The sequence below is a fragment of the Lycorma delicatula genome, chromosome 7, assembly GCF_047948215.1.
Source record: "Lycorma delicatula isolate Av1 chromosome 7, ASM4794821v1, whole genome shotgun sequence".
Classification (NCBI taxonomy): Eukaryota; Metazoa; Arthropoda; class Insecta; order Hemiptera; family Fulgoridae; genus Lycorma; species Lycorma delicatula.
This window is the reverse complement of record NC_134461.1, coordinates 135,037,973-135,055,849: the sequence shown is the minus strand read 5'-3', so window position 1 is coordinate 135,055,849 and position 17,877 is coordinate 135,037,973. Positions and strand designations below refer to the sequence as shown.

Sequence of the window (17,877 nt, the reverse complement as noted above, 5' to 3'; positions counted from 1 at the left end):
ATTTATTATACTTAAAATTGAAAGAAAATTTATTCAGACATAGGAATAATGGAAAAATATAATTAATAAGTACAGCAGACTGGGAATAAGTCCCACAGGAAGGACAATGTTTGCATGTATGGAAAGGTTAAAAACAGCTAGCAATATTAAGAATAGTTAAACTATCTTTTTAATCAAATACCTTCCGATCTGACTTAGTTCCAAGTTAACGGTTGAATTCATACAATTAAGACACAGACCATCACCCAACCCATTTTCAAACTGATATAACTGAATGTGCATACAAAAATAGCAAATTAAAATAAAAAAATTTCTTACCGTCTGATGAGTTTGAGTCTTCACACGGTTCTGCAGGATCATATTCTTCTGCAGGTGGTGGTGGAATTAGAGGTGGCTGTTGTGGTGGCAAAGGCTGATCATCGATAACAAGGCCACCTTCATCGTGTTCTTCATCAATATCATCTTGTCCAAGACCCATTAATAATGCTGGAGGTTCTGGTGGTGGCTCTAACGTACCATAACTTTTCTCACCACCTTCTTCACCATCATTGTCGGTTGTTCTCTCCGGTTCTATATCGCTATATATATCAACCTCTTCTTCTTCATTTGGTGAATTTGATGGTGATGGTTCTTGAGTAAATAACTGTGGATCAGGAAAAGGAGGTTGTCTCAAAGGAGGGACGACAGGATTTGTATGTATATTAGGGCGTCGAGGTGGTAAATTCATACGGAATCTTATTGGTGCTGCACCTGTAAATGGAGATATACCAATACCATAATTAGAAGTAAATCCTGCTCTATTTGAAGAAAATGAAGATAGATTAGATGAAGGAAATGAAGATGATGGATTACTTGAATGCATGTCAGTCGGTCTTCCACTGCTAATATTTCTATCTCTTGACTGATAATCATAACTTGAAAATCTACTGCCATGTGGATTACTACTACCAGGATATAATGGAGTCTTAGTGGTTTTACAGTTACCATTTTCTTTATTAACATTGACCCTTTTCTCTGTAACTTTAACAGATACAGAACCATCTGTATGATTATGAATTATTTCAGCGTTTTTTGAATGCCACTTTGTCTGGCTATCTAAAATACTGTCAAGTAAACTACTGCCAGCAGGTTTTGTAGAAGTGGCTGGTTTATCGACAGGTCTTTTTTTTGCAGTTCCTGAACGAGCTTGTAGTTGAGAACGTGACAATAGAGCAACCGCTTTCTTACGACTCATTGTACGTAAATTACTTGATATAGTTGTTCGGTGGTTACGCTGTGTTAATACTTGTCCTATTTCACTGCTTCCACCGATAGACAAATCATCTTCATCAGAACATCTGAAATACAGAAATTAAGATAAAATGTTAAAAGGAATGAAAGATCTTAGGCAAGTCATTCATTTTGAACTTGTAAGTGAATAAAGGAGTTCTGCAGTTTCTCTGAGAACACCAGAAAAAAATTATATAACAGTTGTAATACAAGCAGCAATGACGTGGTGTAGTTCAAGCAGTACTGCTTACCAGACTCAAAACATTTCTGCAATCTTACTTTTCTTGCAAAAAAATATTTATAAAACCATCAAATGAATATAACACATTTTCTGGATGGATGGTCACAATATGTTCCACATATTCTCATTATTTTCGTTTAAATGGAAATACTTTTATTTATAACAAATAATAAGATAGTATGAACAGCAGATAGTACTTAATTTTAATTTATTTTTTTAAATTACAGATACACATTGATTTTTTTTTCATAAATCACATTTACAAACATTAGAAGTTGAATTAAGTTTTTGGGCTTCTAGACATATTATGAGAATTATTTTAATGCATTAATATTATAAACTGTTATTTAAAAATAACGTGCTTTCCAGTTATCTGAACTTAAAATTATTATATGTCTGGGCCTAATTCATATGGGTGATGACATTTTTTACACTAAAATGAAATCATACTTTGACAATAAATAACATTAACATACATTGACAATATAAATAATTCATTTTCTTCAGCAGTTGTATTTTTGAAATTTCAAATAACTCATTAACATATTGACCATTGTGTTAATAAAATTTACTATTATATGAAATATAAACCAACAAAACACAGTAATTAAGTTAAATTTCCCATATTAATTTCCGGTAACTAGTAGGTATGTATAAATTTTTTTTTTATCATATACATTAATAATTTTTTCTATTATTTTATACTAGCTGACCCAGCAATGCTTCACTATTGCAAGATTTGAGTATATAAGTTTGTTTCTGTTGATTTAAGAATTTCCTTTATTTATAACCTTCTTCTATATTTTCTAACTTATCTTTTTTAATCAAACCTCTTGCGATGTCCTATTAAAAAATCTTCTTTACCTCCTCTTCCTCAAGCTTCTCTAAATTCCACCGGTTCATCTGACACTTTTTCTTCTGGTTTTCAAACCCCAATTTACATTTCATTTAGATAGGTAATCTTGGAGAGCTGCATAAAACCAGTCAAATCACCGAAGACAAAAAAAAGGAAAAATACACACACATACACGAGGGTGTCCCACTGACACCCTGTGTCAGGACATGTTTTACTGGTAAAAATAATGAAAAAAGTTCACATAAACATGTATCTGAAAATGCTTTGTTTTTGAGTTACGGCTAGTGAAAGATTTCGCCCAGATTTTAGCTATTTTAATAAAAAAAAGCTCTACTGTAATTAGCCCAAATTAAGGAGTAAAGCTGATGGTTTCTTATGTAATTTAAGCTGGGAAATAGGATAAAACAAGTCCCAAAACTCAAGTAGTTTTTTTTTAAGATATCCGACATAAAACATGAAATTTGGTGACGAAAAACTAAGTTTTTTTTAGGCCTGTAATACAATAACTTTGTTAAATGACTAATAAATGTGAAATATTTATTTACAAAAGCTGTAGAAAATTTAATTCTGAAAAAATTAATGTAAATACAACCAATAAAAAGTAAATAAAAACGTTTGAAAATTTGTTTTTTGTTGAAGCAAAACACAGGAAAAATAGAAAATAGTGTTATTCTTTCTGTACCTAATAAACATTATTCTTTATATAGGAAAACAAAAAAATTAAATACATGAAATGATAAACAGTAACAGAATAACAAACCTCAATTACAGTAATTGTTACAAAAATTGTCCATAAATGATATTTTTAGAACTGAAGACTGTTTCTCGTAAAAGCGGCTTCATCAGTAAATAAAATTGAATTTACCTTATCGGAATTGTCTACAAGTCAATGAAAGAAGTTTAACCACTGGTGAGCGGGGTGGGGGTGTGATCTGTTGGCCGTAAATTTTGAGGATTACCACACTTGTTTTTTGACAAACCAGTGGGAAATGAAGTTTACCTGGTACTAGTGTCTGGGCTACGCTGAATCACATGATGTTCATCAGTAACATGATAATTTAACTGGCATTCAACAGAAAACAATCACGTTGGAAGTGACTCTTTCATTCGTAAATACTGATACATTGAAGAAAAAGTTTTCATTTTTTGTTTTTAAAAAGAATGTTCATTAGATAGAGAATTTTTCATCTGTTTTGCTTCAATAAAAAACCTATTTTAAAAGTTTTTACTTACTTTTTATTGGCTACATTTATATTAATTATCTTAGAATTTAATACTGTACAGATTTTGATACTACATGTTCTGTCTGCACTTATTAGTCATTTAATGTTATTGTACTACAAACCTAAAAAAAAAAACTTCATCTTTCGACACTGAATTTTGTTTTATGTCTGTTATCTTAAAAATTACTGGAGTTACAGATCTGGGACTTACTTTATCCTATTTCCCAGCTCAAATTATATAAGAAACCACCAACTTTACTCCTCAATTTAAGCCCCAAAAATTAAAGTTTATTTTTATTGGAAAAGCTCAAATATGGGCGAATGCTTTCACTAGCCGTAACTTGAAAACAAAGCGTTTCCAGACCTGTGTTTATATGAACTTTTTTTAATATATTCACCAGTAGAACAGGATCTGAAAGTTTCTCTGTTTCTTTGTGTGACACACACACACACCACTATTATTCAACTGCACTCTAGAAATCATAATGAAAGAATGACTCAAAAAATGTCCCTCACAAGTAAAAACAGGCTGAAAAATCAAAATAAACTGTCTTGGTTTCTCCGACGACTTGGCACTGCTAGCAAAAGACATCAATGAAGCCAGATCACAGACAGTAAAACTTCAAAACACTGCGAATAAAATTGGGCTCAAAATATCATTTGAAAGACAGAGGATTATGCCCCAAAAACCAACATGATTAAAAGAATTAAACATAAATGGTATAAAAATCAAAATAGTAACCCAATTTAAATACCTCGGAGAAATAATAACAAAATACAAATTTAAAAAAATCGATCCAACAAGAAGAAACAAACTAGCCAAAGTTCAAAAATTAACCTGGTATACTTACAATAAAAAATGCTTATCAATAAATACAAAAATAAGACACTAATACACAATTATAAAACCAGAAGTCACTTATGCAGCAAAAACACTGTTCTAAACAAACAATCAAAGATAGATTAGACTCCAGAAAATCAAAAGAATCTGAAGAACCTGCATTAATAAAAAGTGCCAGAAAGATAAGCAATGAAGGACTGTATCAAACAAAATTGCATACAAAGAATTAAAACTCAACACTGATACCATGGGGTAAGAGGAGACAAGGATTCTTTGGATGTATCATGAGGTTGCAAGAGTCAAGACTTCTGAAACAGCTAGTACAGTACAATCTCGACTCAAAAACAGGATGCAGATTGATCAGAGAAATAAGAGAGGATCTGAAGGAAAATTAGCCTTATACTAGAAGACCCCACAAGATAAGATAAAATTAAACAATAAAGTCAAGAAAAAAACAATCACTTCACACTTATAAGAAAAAACTCACAACATGAGCAAGAAAGGGCACAAAGATCGGAACATAAGAAAAAGTACTGGGAGGACCACAAAGCCCAAACAGTCCCATCGAAGAGACTTGGATACTGGATTGACTTAAGTGATCCTATGCGGTCATAAAAAAATAATATATAAATATATATATTTTTTTCAACCTCTGCAAAGTACAGGATTAGAGAACATGCTTTCCTTTACTTTTTTATGTATATCAAAATGGTTTTTGGTCCAAGCCCATCTTCAATGAGCTTTTCCTTGTCTAGATTTACACATTAATTTTAGCTTTTTACATTTTATTTTGTAAAAATTGTTTGTTAATAAAATTTAAAACATTTTAAATATTTCACAACACATTTGTTCAATCAAGAGTATGAAAAAGTATTGCAATAACTATTAATTTATCCCTATTCCTATTTATTTATAGTTTATTTAGGTAACAAATTATTAGTTAGTGCAATACTTTTTCATTCTCTTGACTGAACAAATATTTGTTCTGAAATTTTTAAAATGTAAAAAGCTAAAATTAATGTGTAAACGTAGAAAAGGAAAAGTTTATTAAAAAAATATACATAACATTGAATATGGGCTTGGCCCTGAAAACGTTTTGATGAATATAAAAAAGTAAAGGTAAGAGTGTTCTCTAATTCTGTTTTGCGGGGGCTGAAAAAATATTACTTTTTATTATATATAGTTATTTAATGTACAGAGGAAAGAAATGGACTACAAAAAATTTAATCTAAATAAATTAATATATAATCTTTTAATGATGCCTCAAAATTTAAGCATATTTTAAAATTCCTAGTTTATAAATTGTCATTTGAACAGAGTGCAAGTAATACATTCAATAATTAGACAAAATGTATTCTATAAAATAAAGAATCATCAAAAGACAACAGTTTGTATAACTTAAAATTTGAAATTATTTCCACAGTAAAATAATTAAATAAAATTTTGAAATTCTATAAGTGATTTTCTTCACATTTCTTAAAATACCTGATTACAGTACACCAATGAAATTTAGCAACAGGTATTCGGGTCATGAGACCGGTTCAGAAAAACTTTTTATTTACAATCCAATTATACATGCATTCTATCACCTTTGAAATAGTTCCCTTGGGAAGCTATGCAATGCTTCAAACGGCTTTCCCACTCTTCATAGCAGTGTTGGAACTCAGAAACCAGAATTTCCTTCAGATGTTCGGTTACTTTTTTTAATGTTCTTTACTGTTCCAAAATGGTGTCCTTTGAGGTATTTTTTAAAAGTCTGGAACAGGAAAAAGTCACAGCGCGATTCAAGTCAGGTGAATAAGGTGGTTGAGGAACTACAGGAATGTTTTCCTTTGCCAAAAACTCATTAACTGAGACTGCAGTGTGACAAGTTGCATTATCATAATGCAACATCCAGTTGTCTTTGATGGCTGGTCTCACGTGGGCAACTATTTTCCAGTCTGTCAAGAATTTATTAGTAAACATATTGATTTACAGTCTGTCCTGTAGACAAATACTCCAAAAGTCTCTAATTCGCTCAACACTGTCATCACTTTTTGACGTTTACAATCTTCCAAAGTATGGATCGTCCACAACTGATTCCCGGCCATCTGAAAATGCTTTAAACCAACTAAAAACTTGGGCTGGTGACAGAGTGTCATCTCCATATGACTTTTTCAATTTAATAAGTTTAAATAAGTTTCAGTAGCATTCTCACAGGGTTTTAACATAAAACTTGATTGGACAATTTTGCTTATAATTAGTATCACTCATTTTTGTTTTAACGCACAACAAAAACTCATTTCATGAAAAGTTTTGTTTATGTCTCACGTGGCAACAATAGACTTAAAGTATTAATACAAAATATAAATCAGCTGTTCATATAACCATATGTTACTAGTAACTTTACAGTGTTGTCATTTTGGCAGTAAAAAAAAACTAGTCTCATTACTTTATATACAGACCTCGTATGCTGTGTAAAAGGATTTTAACAAATGAAAAAATAATACCAGATATTAATGGTAAGTTAGAAGGAATGTTCTGAAAGTTCTTGGCCTGACCCAAAGATGGTGTAAGTATGACCAAATGACCTCCATATTTGTAAAGTACGATCCTTTAGATGGCCTGCTGGGACATGTGTGTTTAGTCACACATTTGTGGCGATTACAGCTAGTTTTGACTTTCCTGAAAAATGGATAAAATTGAATTTTTAGCCGTTAGGGAATACATTAGTTTAATAAGGTCCTGACAAACATACAAAAACAGATAGATTCTATTTTAAAGGATTCACCTCCTTTATTTTCAATAGTAAAAAAATGGATGGCTAAATTTAAACAAAGATGACGAATGCTCAGGATGCCAAAAAGTCCCAACTACCAACAAAATCATTACAAAAATTCATAATGATATATTAAATGATTACCAACTAAAGGTACATGAACTTGCAGACATTGCAAACATCTTGATAGACCCCGTCTTGCTACATTTTACATAATATTTAGGATATAAAGAAGCTTTCTGATTGACAGGTACTGTGTCTTTTTTAACAGTTAAACAAAAATGCATTTGATAGAATACTACTTGAAGGGTTTGGACTTATATAAAAACACAAATCTGCAGAGTTTTTTCAACATTCTTCAGTAGTACATTTAAACATAGTTTCACTATTATTACACACCAGAGACAAAACACAATATGAAACAACTAAAAGTGCACCAAAGGAAGCAAATTAAGTTCCCCACGAGCAGGAAAATTCATGGCTAAGTTTTTTTTTTCTTGTGGTGTGGTGGTCACAAACTAACTGGAAAAAATAGGACCACCACCAGGGAGTATTGCTGCATCAACTGAAGGATGATAATTTGGGTTAAACTTCCAGATCTGGCAGAAAACTAAATGCTCTTTCACTACTATAATTGTGTCTGTACACACTTCTCAGGGTGCTGCTTCCCAAAATAACCAAAAATGACCTACCAAATTACCAATTGTGATAGCGTAAAAATGTCAAGGATTCTGATTTTTGTCTGTAATCATTAAGATCTTATAAACATCTCCATTAAAAAAAATCAAATTACACTATTTATTGTTATTTTAGCTCTTTTTTAATGAAAAAATTTAACTTTCATTGATTTCCAAACAGACATATTTAATAATATATTTTCAGTAAAATATATTTTAAAGAACTTTACCTAAATCAAATAATTTAAAAGATTGTACAAATTTGAAAAGTTAACAAAACAAAAGTTACTTAATGTGATGGAACATAAGTGGAAGAAATCTATCAGAGTATGTGTGATGTAATGGACACACTGTTTTAACAAAGAGGGGGATTATGAAAATGAGAAATGGCAGAAAAGTTAAGAAGGATCTGAATGAGATTTTACTACTGTCATTAAGAGCTGACCTAAGAGCTCATAACACAATTACAACATACCCAGAAAAATCATCAAGTCGATTGTGACTGCCAAACAAATCTAAAGTTGGAATCGCTTGGCTGAATGAACTATGAGATGACTGTGGCTGTGATAAAGTTTGTGATTCATTCTGGCTGGAACCAGTAAAACTGCATGATCCTCTACGATTATTGCACATAATCCCTAATTTCTTTGCAAGACGTTCCTTGACAGTTTTTTTCTGAAGTACTCTTGGATGTCCAGCACCTTGTCTTGCTTTCTACAAAAAAGAAAAAGAAAATATAAATATATCTATAGAAAATATAACATTTAAAAGTTAATAGGTACTTGAACAAATGAATAAACAACTGCAAATATATGATGAAGATTTCAATTTTTAATGCTGACTTTAACATCTTTATTATAATTCTCTCATAAATATCACACTACTTTAATATAAAGCAATTATTTATTGTTTTAACCAATGTTTTTTTGAGATTTGTAATACAGACATCTAAAAAAAAATTAGTTTATAAAAATTATGGATAAATGAGTACAACTAAAAATACAGTTATTAAAAGTGAAAATCAACACTGATGTGATTATTAAGTTTCCCAAAACAAACCTTGATTCAGTTAATTTACCTCTTTAATCTAATAAGATTGTTACGCTATCTAAACAAAACTGTGTAATTTCAAACCATACCTGATATTAGAAAAGAATAAAGTAAACTTTATATTTAATATAAAAAAAAATTTGCGCTACAAAATTCTTCCTTAAAAATAGAGCTCTGCAGTAAATTAAAAACATAGCTACTAACAAACAATTAATTGGCTTGTATCTTAGAACATACTTAAAAAAGATACAAATGTAAGAATTCTGTGATTGGATAAAAATAATAAAAATGAAAAGCAACTAGACAAAGAGATCGCAACAGAGCATGAAGTAAAGACTCTTGAAAGATTGAATTTTTTTAACCCGAATTATTAGTTCAAATTTCTACATGAGAATAAAAATACATTCAATATAAGAAAGATATTAGTGTGATATCATCTCATTATAATTCATATTAGCAATCTTGAGAAAAAATGAAAAAAATATATAATTTTTCGTGAATTTGTTCAACTTAAAAAGTATCTTGTAATCACCCTTGTAAGTGATATATTTTGTTTAAAAAATATCTTCAAAGAAGTTACATGAAAAAAAAAAAAAAAGAATTAAAGAGGCTACCACAGCAAATTCCTTTATGAAGTGAAAAAATGAAATCAGAATTAGTTCATGTGGTGGCTTACAGGAGAAAACATTCACGTCAACAAAGAACCTTACCTCCAAAATGTTTTACAGTGAAATAAATAACACTGTAAAACAAGGCAATGAGCTATTTACTCATACATGTTACAAAGTTGAATTGAAGAAAATTATGTATAAAAAGTGTTATTACAAATCCCCTGGTTTACTGGTGTTCCAGTTAAAACGTATTTGGACGGACAAAAATTTATTAGAAGTCTTACTTAATATAAAAAAAAAAAAAATGAATACTTGTTTCAATTGATATCCATAAAAAAATTCCCAATTGAGTTCTTGGTAAATGTGAAATAAAGTAATTTGTTACATTAAATGGGGGAACAACCTTATGATTAAGTGTTTAATTATAGATGGGATAGCAAAATCGTAATGAAGGAAAGGAGAGTTTTGATTAAACTAATGAGAAATTTGGTTTATCAAGACAATACAAAATGGTATTCTATTCTTATATAGAAATTTTAATGAAATTTACATGTACCCAACAACATCTTCAAAATAAATGAAACATTCCAAAATGGCAGCCATTAAAATTAGTTAGTAATTACCAGGTCTGGAAATATTAATATAGAACTATAACTATTCAGTCTACTAATATTTTTATCAAATTATTTTTATTAGATAAAATAATAAGCCATTTATCATTAATAAAGTGAACTCATTTGTTAAAATTGGTTGATAAACAGCTGAGATATGATTGAAATGGCTAAAATGGTTGCAAAAATTTATAACTATTATTTTAAAACTTATTATTTTTACATACTACACTAGAAATTAATTATTTTTAATTAAATTAGTGAACAATTAATTCCCTTCGCATCTTGTTTATGAAAATCTAGATTCAGGTGTCTGGATATTGCCCACTGGGCTGGTCTAGCGATTAACTTGTCATCGCAAATCAGATGATTTAGAAGTCTACAGTTCTAAGGTTCAAAGCCTAGTAAAGACAGTTACTTTTATATGGATTTGAATATTAGATTGTGGATACCGATGTTCTTTGGCGGTTGGGTTTCAATTAAGGCTGTACAAGACTACAATTACATTCGTACATATCATCCTCATTCATTCTCTGAAGTAATACCTTACGGTGGTTCTGGAAGCTAAACAGATAAAGAAAGATGTCTGAATATTGGTGATTACATTTTCCATTAATTCCTTATAACTGGTGGAACAGAAACGTCACATTTAGAAAACTTGAAAACAATTTTTTTGGTTATAGCACACCACCACATTTATACCAAAGTTTGAAATAAATAATTTAATAAGAAAACTTTAAATTTTTCTCCAATAAAGAAATCTTACCTTTCTCTTCCTGTATCTTTTCTTCCGTTTTCTAGGCAATTTCACTTCAATAACACCTTCTTCAGTCGTTATTAATTTAATTTTAAATCTACAGTTTTTTCTTTTCCTTCTTCTCTTCTGTCTAGGTTTCCTGCGACTGCTTGGTGTCCCTGTTTTCTTTTGATTACCTTTTTGTGTAGTTGTAACAGCAGAATTTGTATCTTCTTCACTATCATCTTCATTAAAATCAACATCATTTGCCGAGGACTAAAATAAAAAATGAATAATATAATACAAATCACCCATCAATACCTTATATCTTTTTAAATTAATATAACTGAAATCAATTATCTTTTGAATTCAAAATTACGACTGTTTCATGAAAACAATTTACAATTTAAATTGTTTTCATAAAAAATCCAATGTCTATTGAGTTAGGAAAATGGAATTCTATACTTGCTACTTTCAGAGTTGAACTTTCACTATATTAAATATACAGAATTTGTTAAATTCGCCTCTCGGACAAGATTATAATTTCCCTAAATTGAACACTTATTTGGTCCTAATTGAAAATAAAGGAAATTTCATTACAATTACTTTTTACACACTTGATTCTGCCGGCATATACTGATCGTTTATATAAATAGTTTATTTTTATTACATGGAAACAAGATCAGTCTGTTCTAACTCTCTTTGCAATTGGAATTTCTTAAGAGCTTGCTTTTGATATGTTTATACAAAAATTTTTGATACAATGTCTGATCAAAAAATTACAAAACAATTTTAAGAACAGATAGGACTTGGCTCTAAAAATTCTGTTATTGTCTATATTATTCTGTGTTCTACTCAAGTACTACTTAAAAAATTTGGTTGAAAAGTGTTAAAACATCCATAAAAAAATGTATAGAGGTTTAAATAAGTTTTTATTACCATAAGCTTTTTAAACGTACAATTCTATTACATTTTTACAAATGACCTTTGTTTTCTTGAAGTCCTGTAATTTGCAATATCAATGATGTGATTTATTGTAAGTCTAAAATTATTTATTTTTAAGTCTAAAAGCATAACAGTCACATACTGCTAATAATGTAAATAAAAATATTACTGACCTCATTTTGAAAATTATTAGAATTTACTAGAGCAATAATACGTTGACTTTGCCTAGTACGAGGTATTAATCGCTGAAGATGTCTTATGCTGGATCTTGCAGCTAAATTCCAATCATCATCAGATTCTGATAACTCATGACTAGGATCAGGTCTCAAATGATGAACTCGTCTAGCACTGTTTCTTAGTCGTCTTCTTGGAAGATAGTCACCAAATTCTTCATCTGAATCAGCAACCACCTTTACAAAATTAAAAAAAAAACTTATAACCCTCCATTTTATGAATAAATATTTAAATTTGTTAAATCAGACATTAAAGTAATCATTTTATTTTAAGAAAAAAAGAAGTTTGCAATAATATAACAAATTACAGTTTACTTAGGTTAAAAATGAACATCTGCAAAATGCACAAATAAAACATCAAATTGCACTGAAATTTGTACATTGTAGTATTGTATGGTAAGTCAAGAGTTGAAAAAAATACTTTTAAAATTAATTACCGCTTCAGGAGTAAATGCAGCGGAAATTAATATCAAGGTGTACATTCTAACATCAGTATTAGATTTAATGTAACTTTTATTCATTAATAAAATTTAGATTGTGTCTGTTTTATTATTTGTAATGATTTATGAAAAATAATTGACAATATTAACAATTCAATTAATACCTTAAATAGTTAATAATTGCCTACTTAGGAAACATATTTTTATTTAATTTCTAGTAATTTTACATAAGGATGCTATATTTAAAAAAAATTTCAGTAAAAGTATTTTAATTAATTACAACAAATCTTAAAATGAAAACTAAAAACAATTCCATAATTCAAGTGTATGCATAAACTGCGCTCTGTATATGAAAAAATTGAAATAGAATAATTTTCCTCCATTTATGAATATCTTTAATTTTAACTTTTTTAGCTGGAGTTTATTTCAGAATAAATAAAAATTATAAAGCAATCTATTCAAACTCAACTAAATAACATCCAAATATATTTTTAATTACAATGTTCAGATATATTAAGTCTTTAATTAATAAGATAATAACACAATTTTATTTACTTGCTGTTTTATTTAAAATAGAGATTTAATAACAGTGGTTAAAATTTATCAGCCATATATTTTACAATAATACAAAAATATTTAAGTAACTGGATAAATTATCTTGGGGGGATTAAAAAAAAAGATTAGCATTTCTCTTCTCTTTTTTATTGTTAAAAAATAAATGTCAGAAAAAAATTTAGTAAGAATGTGTATAAAGGTACATACACCAGTATTTAAAAGTGGGTATTAAATAAGTCTGAAATAAAAACCTTAAAATAAATCTATTATAAAAACTTCCAAATTACAAAAAAGGTTTTTAAGTTTACCCCTTAGTTAAATAAATATTACTGATCATTATTCAACTTTTGAATATAACTTGATTTTTACAGCTAAAATAAACACATTTGTTGTTTCACTGCAAGTGGAAAATTTCCAAGAATCCAAAAAAATACCCAAAGAATATCATGTAATATTTTGCTAAATTGTATTTTGGCACTTTGATTGATACTTTTAGGTTTTGGAATCACCACCATCAGACACCAGAGGCATACATAGTAAAACAAATTGTTGTTCACAGAAAAGTTTGGATTGATTGCTCTTAAAAATGGGAGATTTAGAAAATTAATGAGGATAAAAGTATCAAATCGTAAGTACTTGTAACACTTACAGTAATAAAATCACAAATAAATTTGTCTTTTTAACATCTTTATTTTTTTCTAATTCATTTCTCATCTTTATTACTTATTAATTTAAATAAAAAATGAAATAGATTGTAGTCAGTAATATTTCTACAGTTCGCATAAAAGTTATTTAAAAACAGTTTTGATTACAATTATTATTTCTGATAATGTGATTGATTAAAAAAATAAAATCATACCAAAAGAATTTTCCAACCACACAAGGGAACTGTTAAAAGTTAATTTTTTTTCACATGAATAAATATGTAAATGAATCTTGTTTATGCATTACAGGACCTTCTTTTCAGATTTTTTTTTGGAAATGAAAGTAAGAAAAAGGAAGCCTTTGCGGTAACCACAAAAGAAAGAAAAATGTTGAATTCTTGAAATAGTAATTAATATTTTAAATAGCTAGGATAAGAGCTGATATAAGAAAGGAAGATTGATGGAGATAGAAAAAATACAGGAGAGGGGAGTAAATTTTTATGAGAAAGAAAATAGTATGAAAAGAACTACTAAGTAGATGTAGAGAACTCTTACAGAAGGTGTATATTTCATGCAGTTTCTGATGAGGTGTAGAGATGTAGGTTCCTAAAAGGCAGGACAAAAGTAAATAAAACAAGTTAAGAAAATAAAACATTTTCTTAGTGATATTGTAAACAAGACCGATGGGGGAAACTGTATAAGAAATGCAGAAATTAGGGTGCTCATAGGAAATGGGATAAGAAAGACCTTAACAACCAGGTTAAACTGAAGGTAAATGGGAGGAAATCATAGAAAAGGTGGCTAGATAAAATTAAGGAGGCTATTAAAAGGAGTGTAGAAATAAAACAGATTATGAGGGATAGCCTGTCCCAGAATACTGTTTAACAGACAATTTCATTTAATGTAGCTAACTAAACCTCAATTATATTAAGTGATAATCATTATTTGATCTTTTTTCCATGTTAACCAATATAAACAGGTAAAAATAATTAAATTTCTTCCCACTGTAAGAAATTTATAAAAATCTGACAGAATGTGATTAAATTACTACAAACATGCACTTGTATAAATTTCACAAAAACATGCAATTCTTATAAAAAAAAACTTGTGAAAATTATACAAGTGTTTGATAATGATGTTGGCAAAAAAGACTGTAATAATTGGACTTTTTACTCGGTAAAGATGATAATGAATTTTCAGTAAAAGTTAAAACAAAAAAAAAATAATACAAGTATATAAATACATATTAATCACTTCTAGAAATCTATGTCAACAGAGAGGAAAAAATTACAAAGAAAAATAAAAAGAAGACAGTAGTAGTAAATAGTCTTTTTCTTTCAATAAATGCTTAAAAATACAGAAGTAAGTAACATATTTACTCGCATGCTTTTTTCCCCTGCTGGTGCTCTTAGGGAGATCACCGGTAGCTATTGTGGCCATACACTATCATATTAACTACAGAACTGATACCCACATCCTCTACTTATAATTCAAATGTAACTTCTCTACAAGAAAATCAGTTATCTGAAGAAAGGCTTAATCAGAAGATTCATCCTTCTGAAGCGGAACAGTTCAAAAGTAAAAAGCTATTTTCCTTAAAAAAAAAACTAAATGCTTTTAACCAATGTTGCACCCCATCTGTTCTTGAATGGGATTACAGTGCAAGTCAAACACAACAATTAACTCATTCACTAGGACTAATAAAAATATAATGCTACCATATAATGCAATTTACAGCATAAAGTACTGTTTATATTAAGGTTTCATCAACATCAGATTACAATTCTGTTTAAACATAAAAATTCTTGATCCACAGATTCAACTCTGCATTTATTAAGTATTATAGAGAATTATTAAAAACAGGCATTTACTTTACACTTATATTCAAAAGATTTATCAGATATTTAACATCTTTGTTGATTTAAGGCCTGTATTAAGAGACATAATCAGAGTTACACCACTTGAAGATATAACCCTGTTCAAGCGGTGTCTTGTTTACCTTTAGTATGAAAAGTAAGCTTAACTCTTTGTGCCACTTTGTTATACATAAATGAATCTAAGCTCTGTTTGTAACAAATCTACTTCAAAGTTGAAGAATGTGAAACAAAGATGAAATGCCAACAGCAAAAATTAGGTTAACAGATTAACTGCTGTGGATTAAGTTAAATAACTCTGACATAGTTTCCCAGCACGGATTGGAATCTATGACCAAAGCAATGATGTCAATTAACATTTTGAAAATTTCTCTATTAATATAAGTCAATTTACTTCTTATACTAATTAATTCCAAATTTAAACAATCGAAGAGGAATATAAAAAAGGAATTATAAACAAACTGCAAAACATCTGAGCTACACAGATTCCAGCACAAAAATGTTTTTGTGAATAAAACAAACACAAAAATTATTTTCATGAAAATCTATTTAAAAAAAAAACAATTAAAACTTAATTAAGAGATTTAGATCAAAATGGGTTTTTAGCTTAAAAAAAAATCACATCATTTGTATCTTTGTCCAACATCCAGAGGCAATAATCAGAGCAACTTAAATTGTAATAATCTATAACTGTCAATTATATTTGTCTCAGTAAATGCGTAGATTACAAGATCTGTTCATAAAATAACCAAACTTCTTTACTCTAGTGCTTACAGAGTTATGTGCTTTGAGAAGTGCAACCGGCATCACTTAACAGAATAACAGACAAAAAATCCCTCCCTCTACTTGCATGTGTGTATTATGATAACTTCAAGGGTAATGTAGGTGTTATTCTTCACTGAATGTAGGTGGTATTCTTGTTTTGGTCATCGATGATTATTTATTAGATGAATGGCTTATACAAAAAAAAAGTTGCAATAAATTTTTACTAGCACACAAAATGATTCTCAAAAGTTTTACAGGGAAATCTCTTTGATCTGAACACACTGTTTTAACACAATGAGTGTTTTAAAAACTTAAGAGAATATACAACCACCATGCACGTCCAGAAAGAAAATAGACAATGTAAATGTCCCACAATATCAATTAAACGATTTGGCTAGGTCAGATTGATGTTTAATGCGAAATAGCAAGACAAAGATTTTGGTGGGTTCATGTCATAAAATCCTAACTGAAAAATTAGAAATGCATAATGTAACTAAGTTACATTATGACAACTGTGTTGTCATAACAGGAACTTAAAATCTACCAAATGAAGACAAAAACTTTCAGTTAATAAAAACAGGAATGAAACATAGGTGTACAGGTATGATGTAGAAACAAAATATCATTCATTACGGTGAGCTGGAAAATTAACCTGAGACCAAAAAAGGCATCCAAGTCATTCACCATGGGTTTCTACCTGCAGGGTAGACAATCAAATTACACTACTACATGGAAGTCATCAAACGTCTTCTTGAAGAATTGAGTAAAGACCTGAACTTTTGTATGACAATTTATGGGTTTTTCACTGCGATGATGACCCGGTCCATGTGCAACTACTAATTCATGGGTTTTGCAAAAAAAAAAACATTCAATAGGTCATCCCTTACCTGAACCCAGCCAGCAACAGCTCCTTTTTTAATTTCCTATATTAAGATGGATGAAACATTGAGAGAAGCATGTATAACAAAAAGGTAAAAACTTTGAAGGAGATTAATTATATAATGCTGTAAAGTTTGGTTGTTTTTAGAACAGACCTTGTACAGGTACATAGGGACTGATATTTGTCAACATAGAATGATAAAGCTGATGTGAATTCAGATTAGTTACAACTGTCAAGTAAGCAAATGAATTAAAGACTGAAATGAATACTTATAAGGAAGTAAATGCAAATATGCAAATTAGATTCAACAAGTCATCACGTTATTTTTTCCCCATAAAAAAGATTTAAAATCCATAGAAGGATTTGCAGGATATTGGTATGTCATGAATGCTTATCAAATGTCACATGTAAAATCGGTGTAGGTGAAGAAAAACATTTACTAAAAAAGAGGTTTCTACAAAAAGGTAAATACGATTTTTTAAACAGCTAAAACAACAATAAATTGATTAAAATATTCTAAGTTATTTTGGTTAAAAAAAGCATATGTTACAAAATTGTTAAATTTAATTTTGCCTTAATGCATTATCAGGGGATCCACCTTAATCAGAGGTATTTCAAATCTGAATTATTTCTAATCTAAAACTGTTCATTTATTATTAAGTATGAAG

General features: G+C 29.3%; 1 protein-coding gene across 10 annotated transcripts in view; it reads right to left on the bottom strand.

Moving 5' to 3' along the window:
* LOC142328448 (uncharacterized) overlaps nucleotides 1-17,877 on the bottom strand; it is a 191,911-nt gene that overhangs the window by 31,573 nt on the left and 142,461 nt on the right. For all 10 annotated transcript variants that reach the window (XM_075372223.1, XM_075372219.1, XM_075372225.1 and 7 more), the window contains 4 exons: nucleotides 11,992-12,228; nucleotides 10,904-11,149; nucleotides 8,341-8,579; nucleotides 319-1,337 (listed from right to left, as the gene is read on the bottom strand). In XM_075372223.1, the coding sequence (XP_075228338.1) occupies nucleotides 319-1,337; nucleotides 8,341-8,579; nucleotides 10,904-11,149; nucleotides 11,992-12,228 (1,741 nt within the window). The remainder of the gene's footprint in view (nucleotides 1-318; nucleotides 1,338-8,340; nucleotides 8,580-10,903; nucleotides 11,150-11,991; nucleotides 12,229-17,877) is intronic.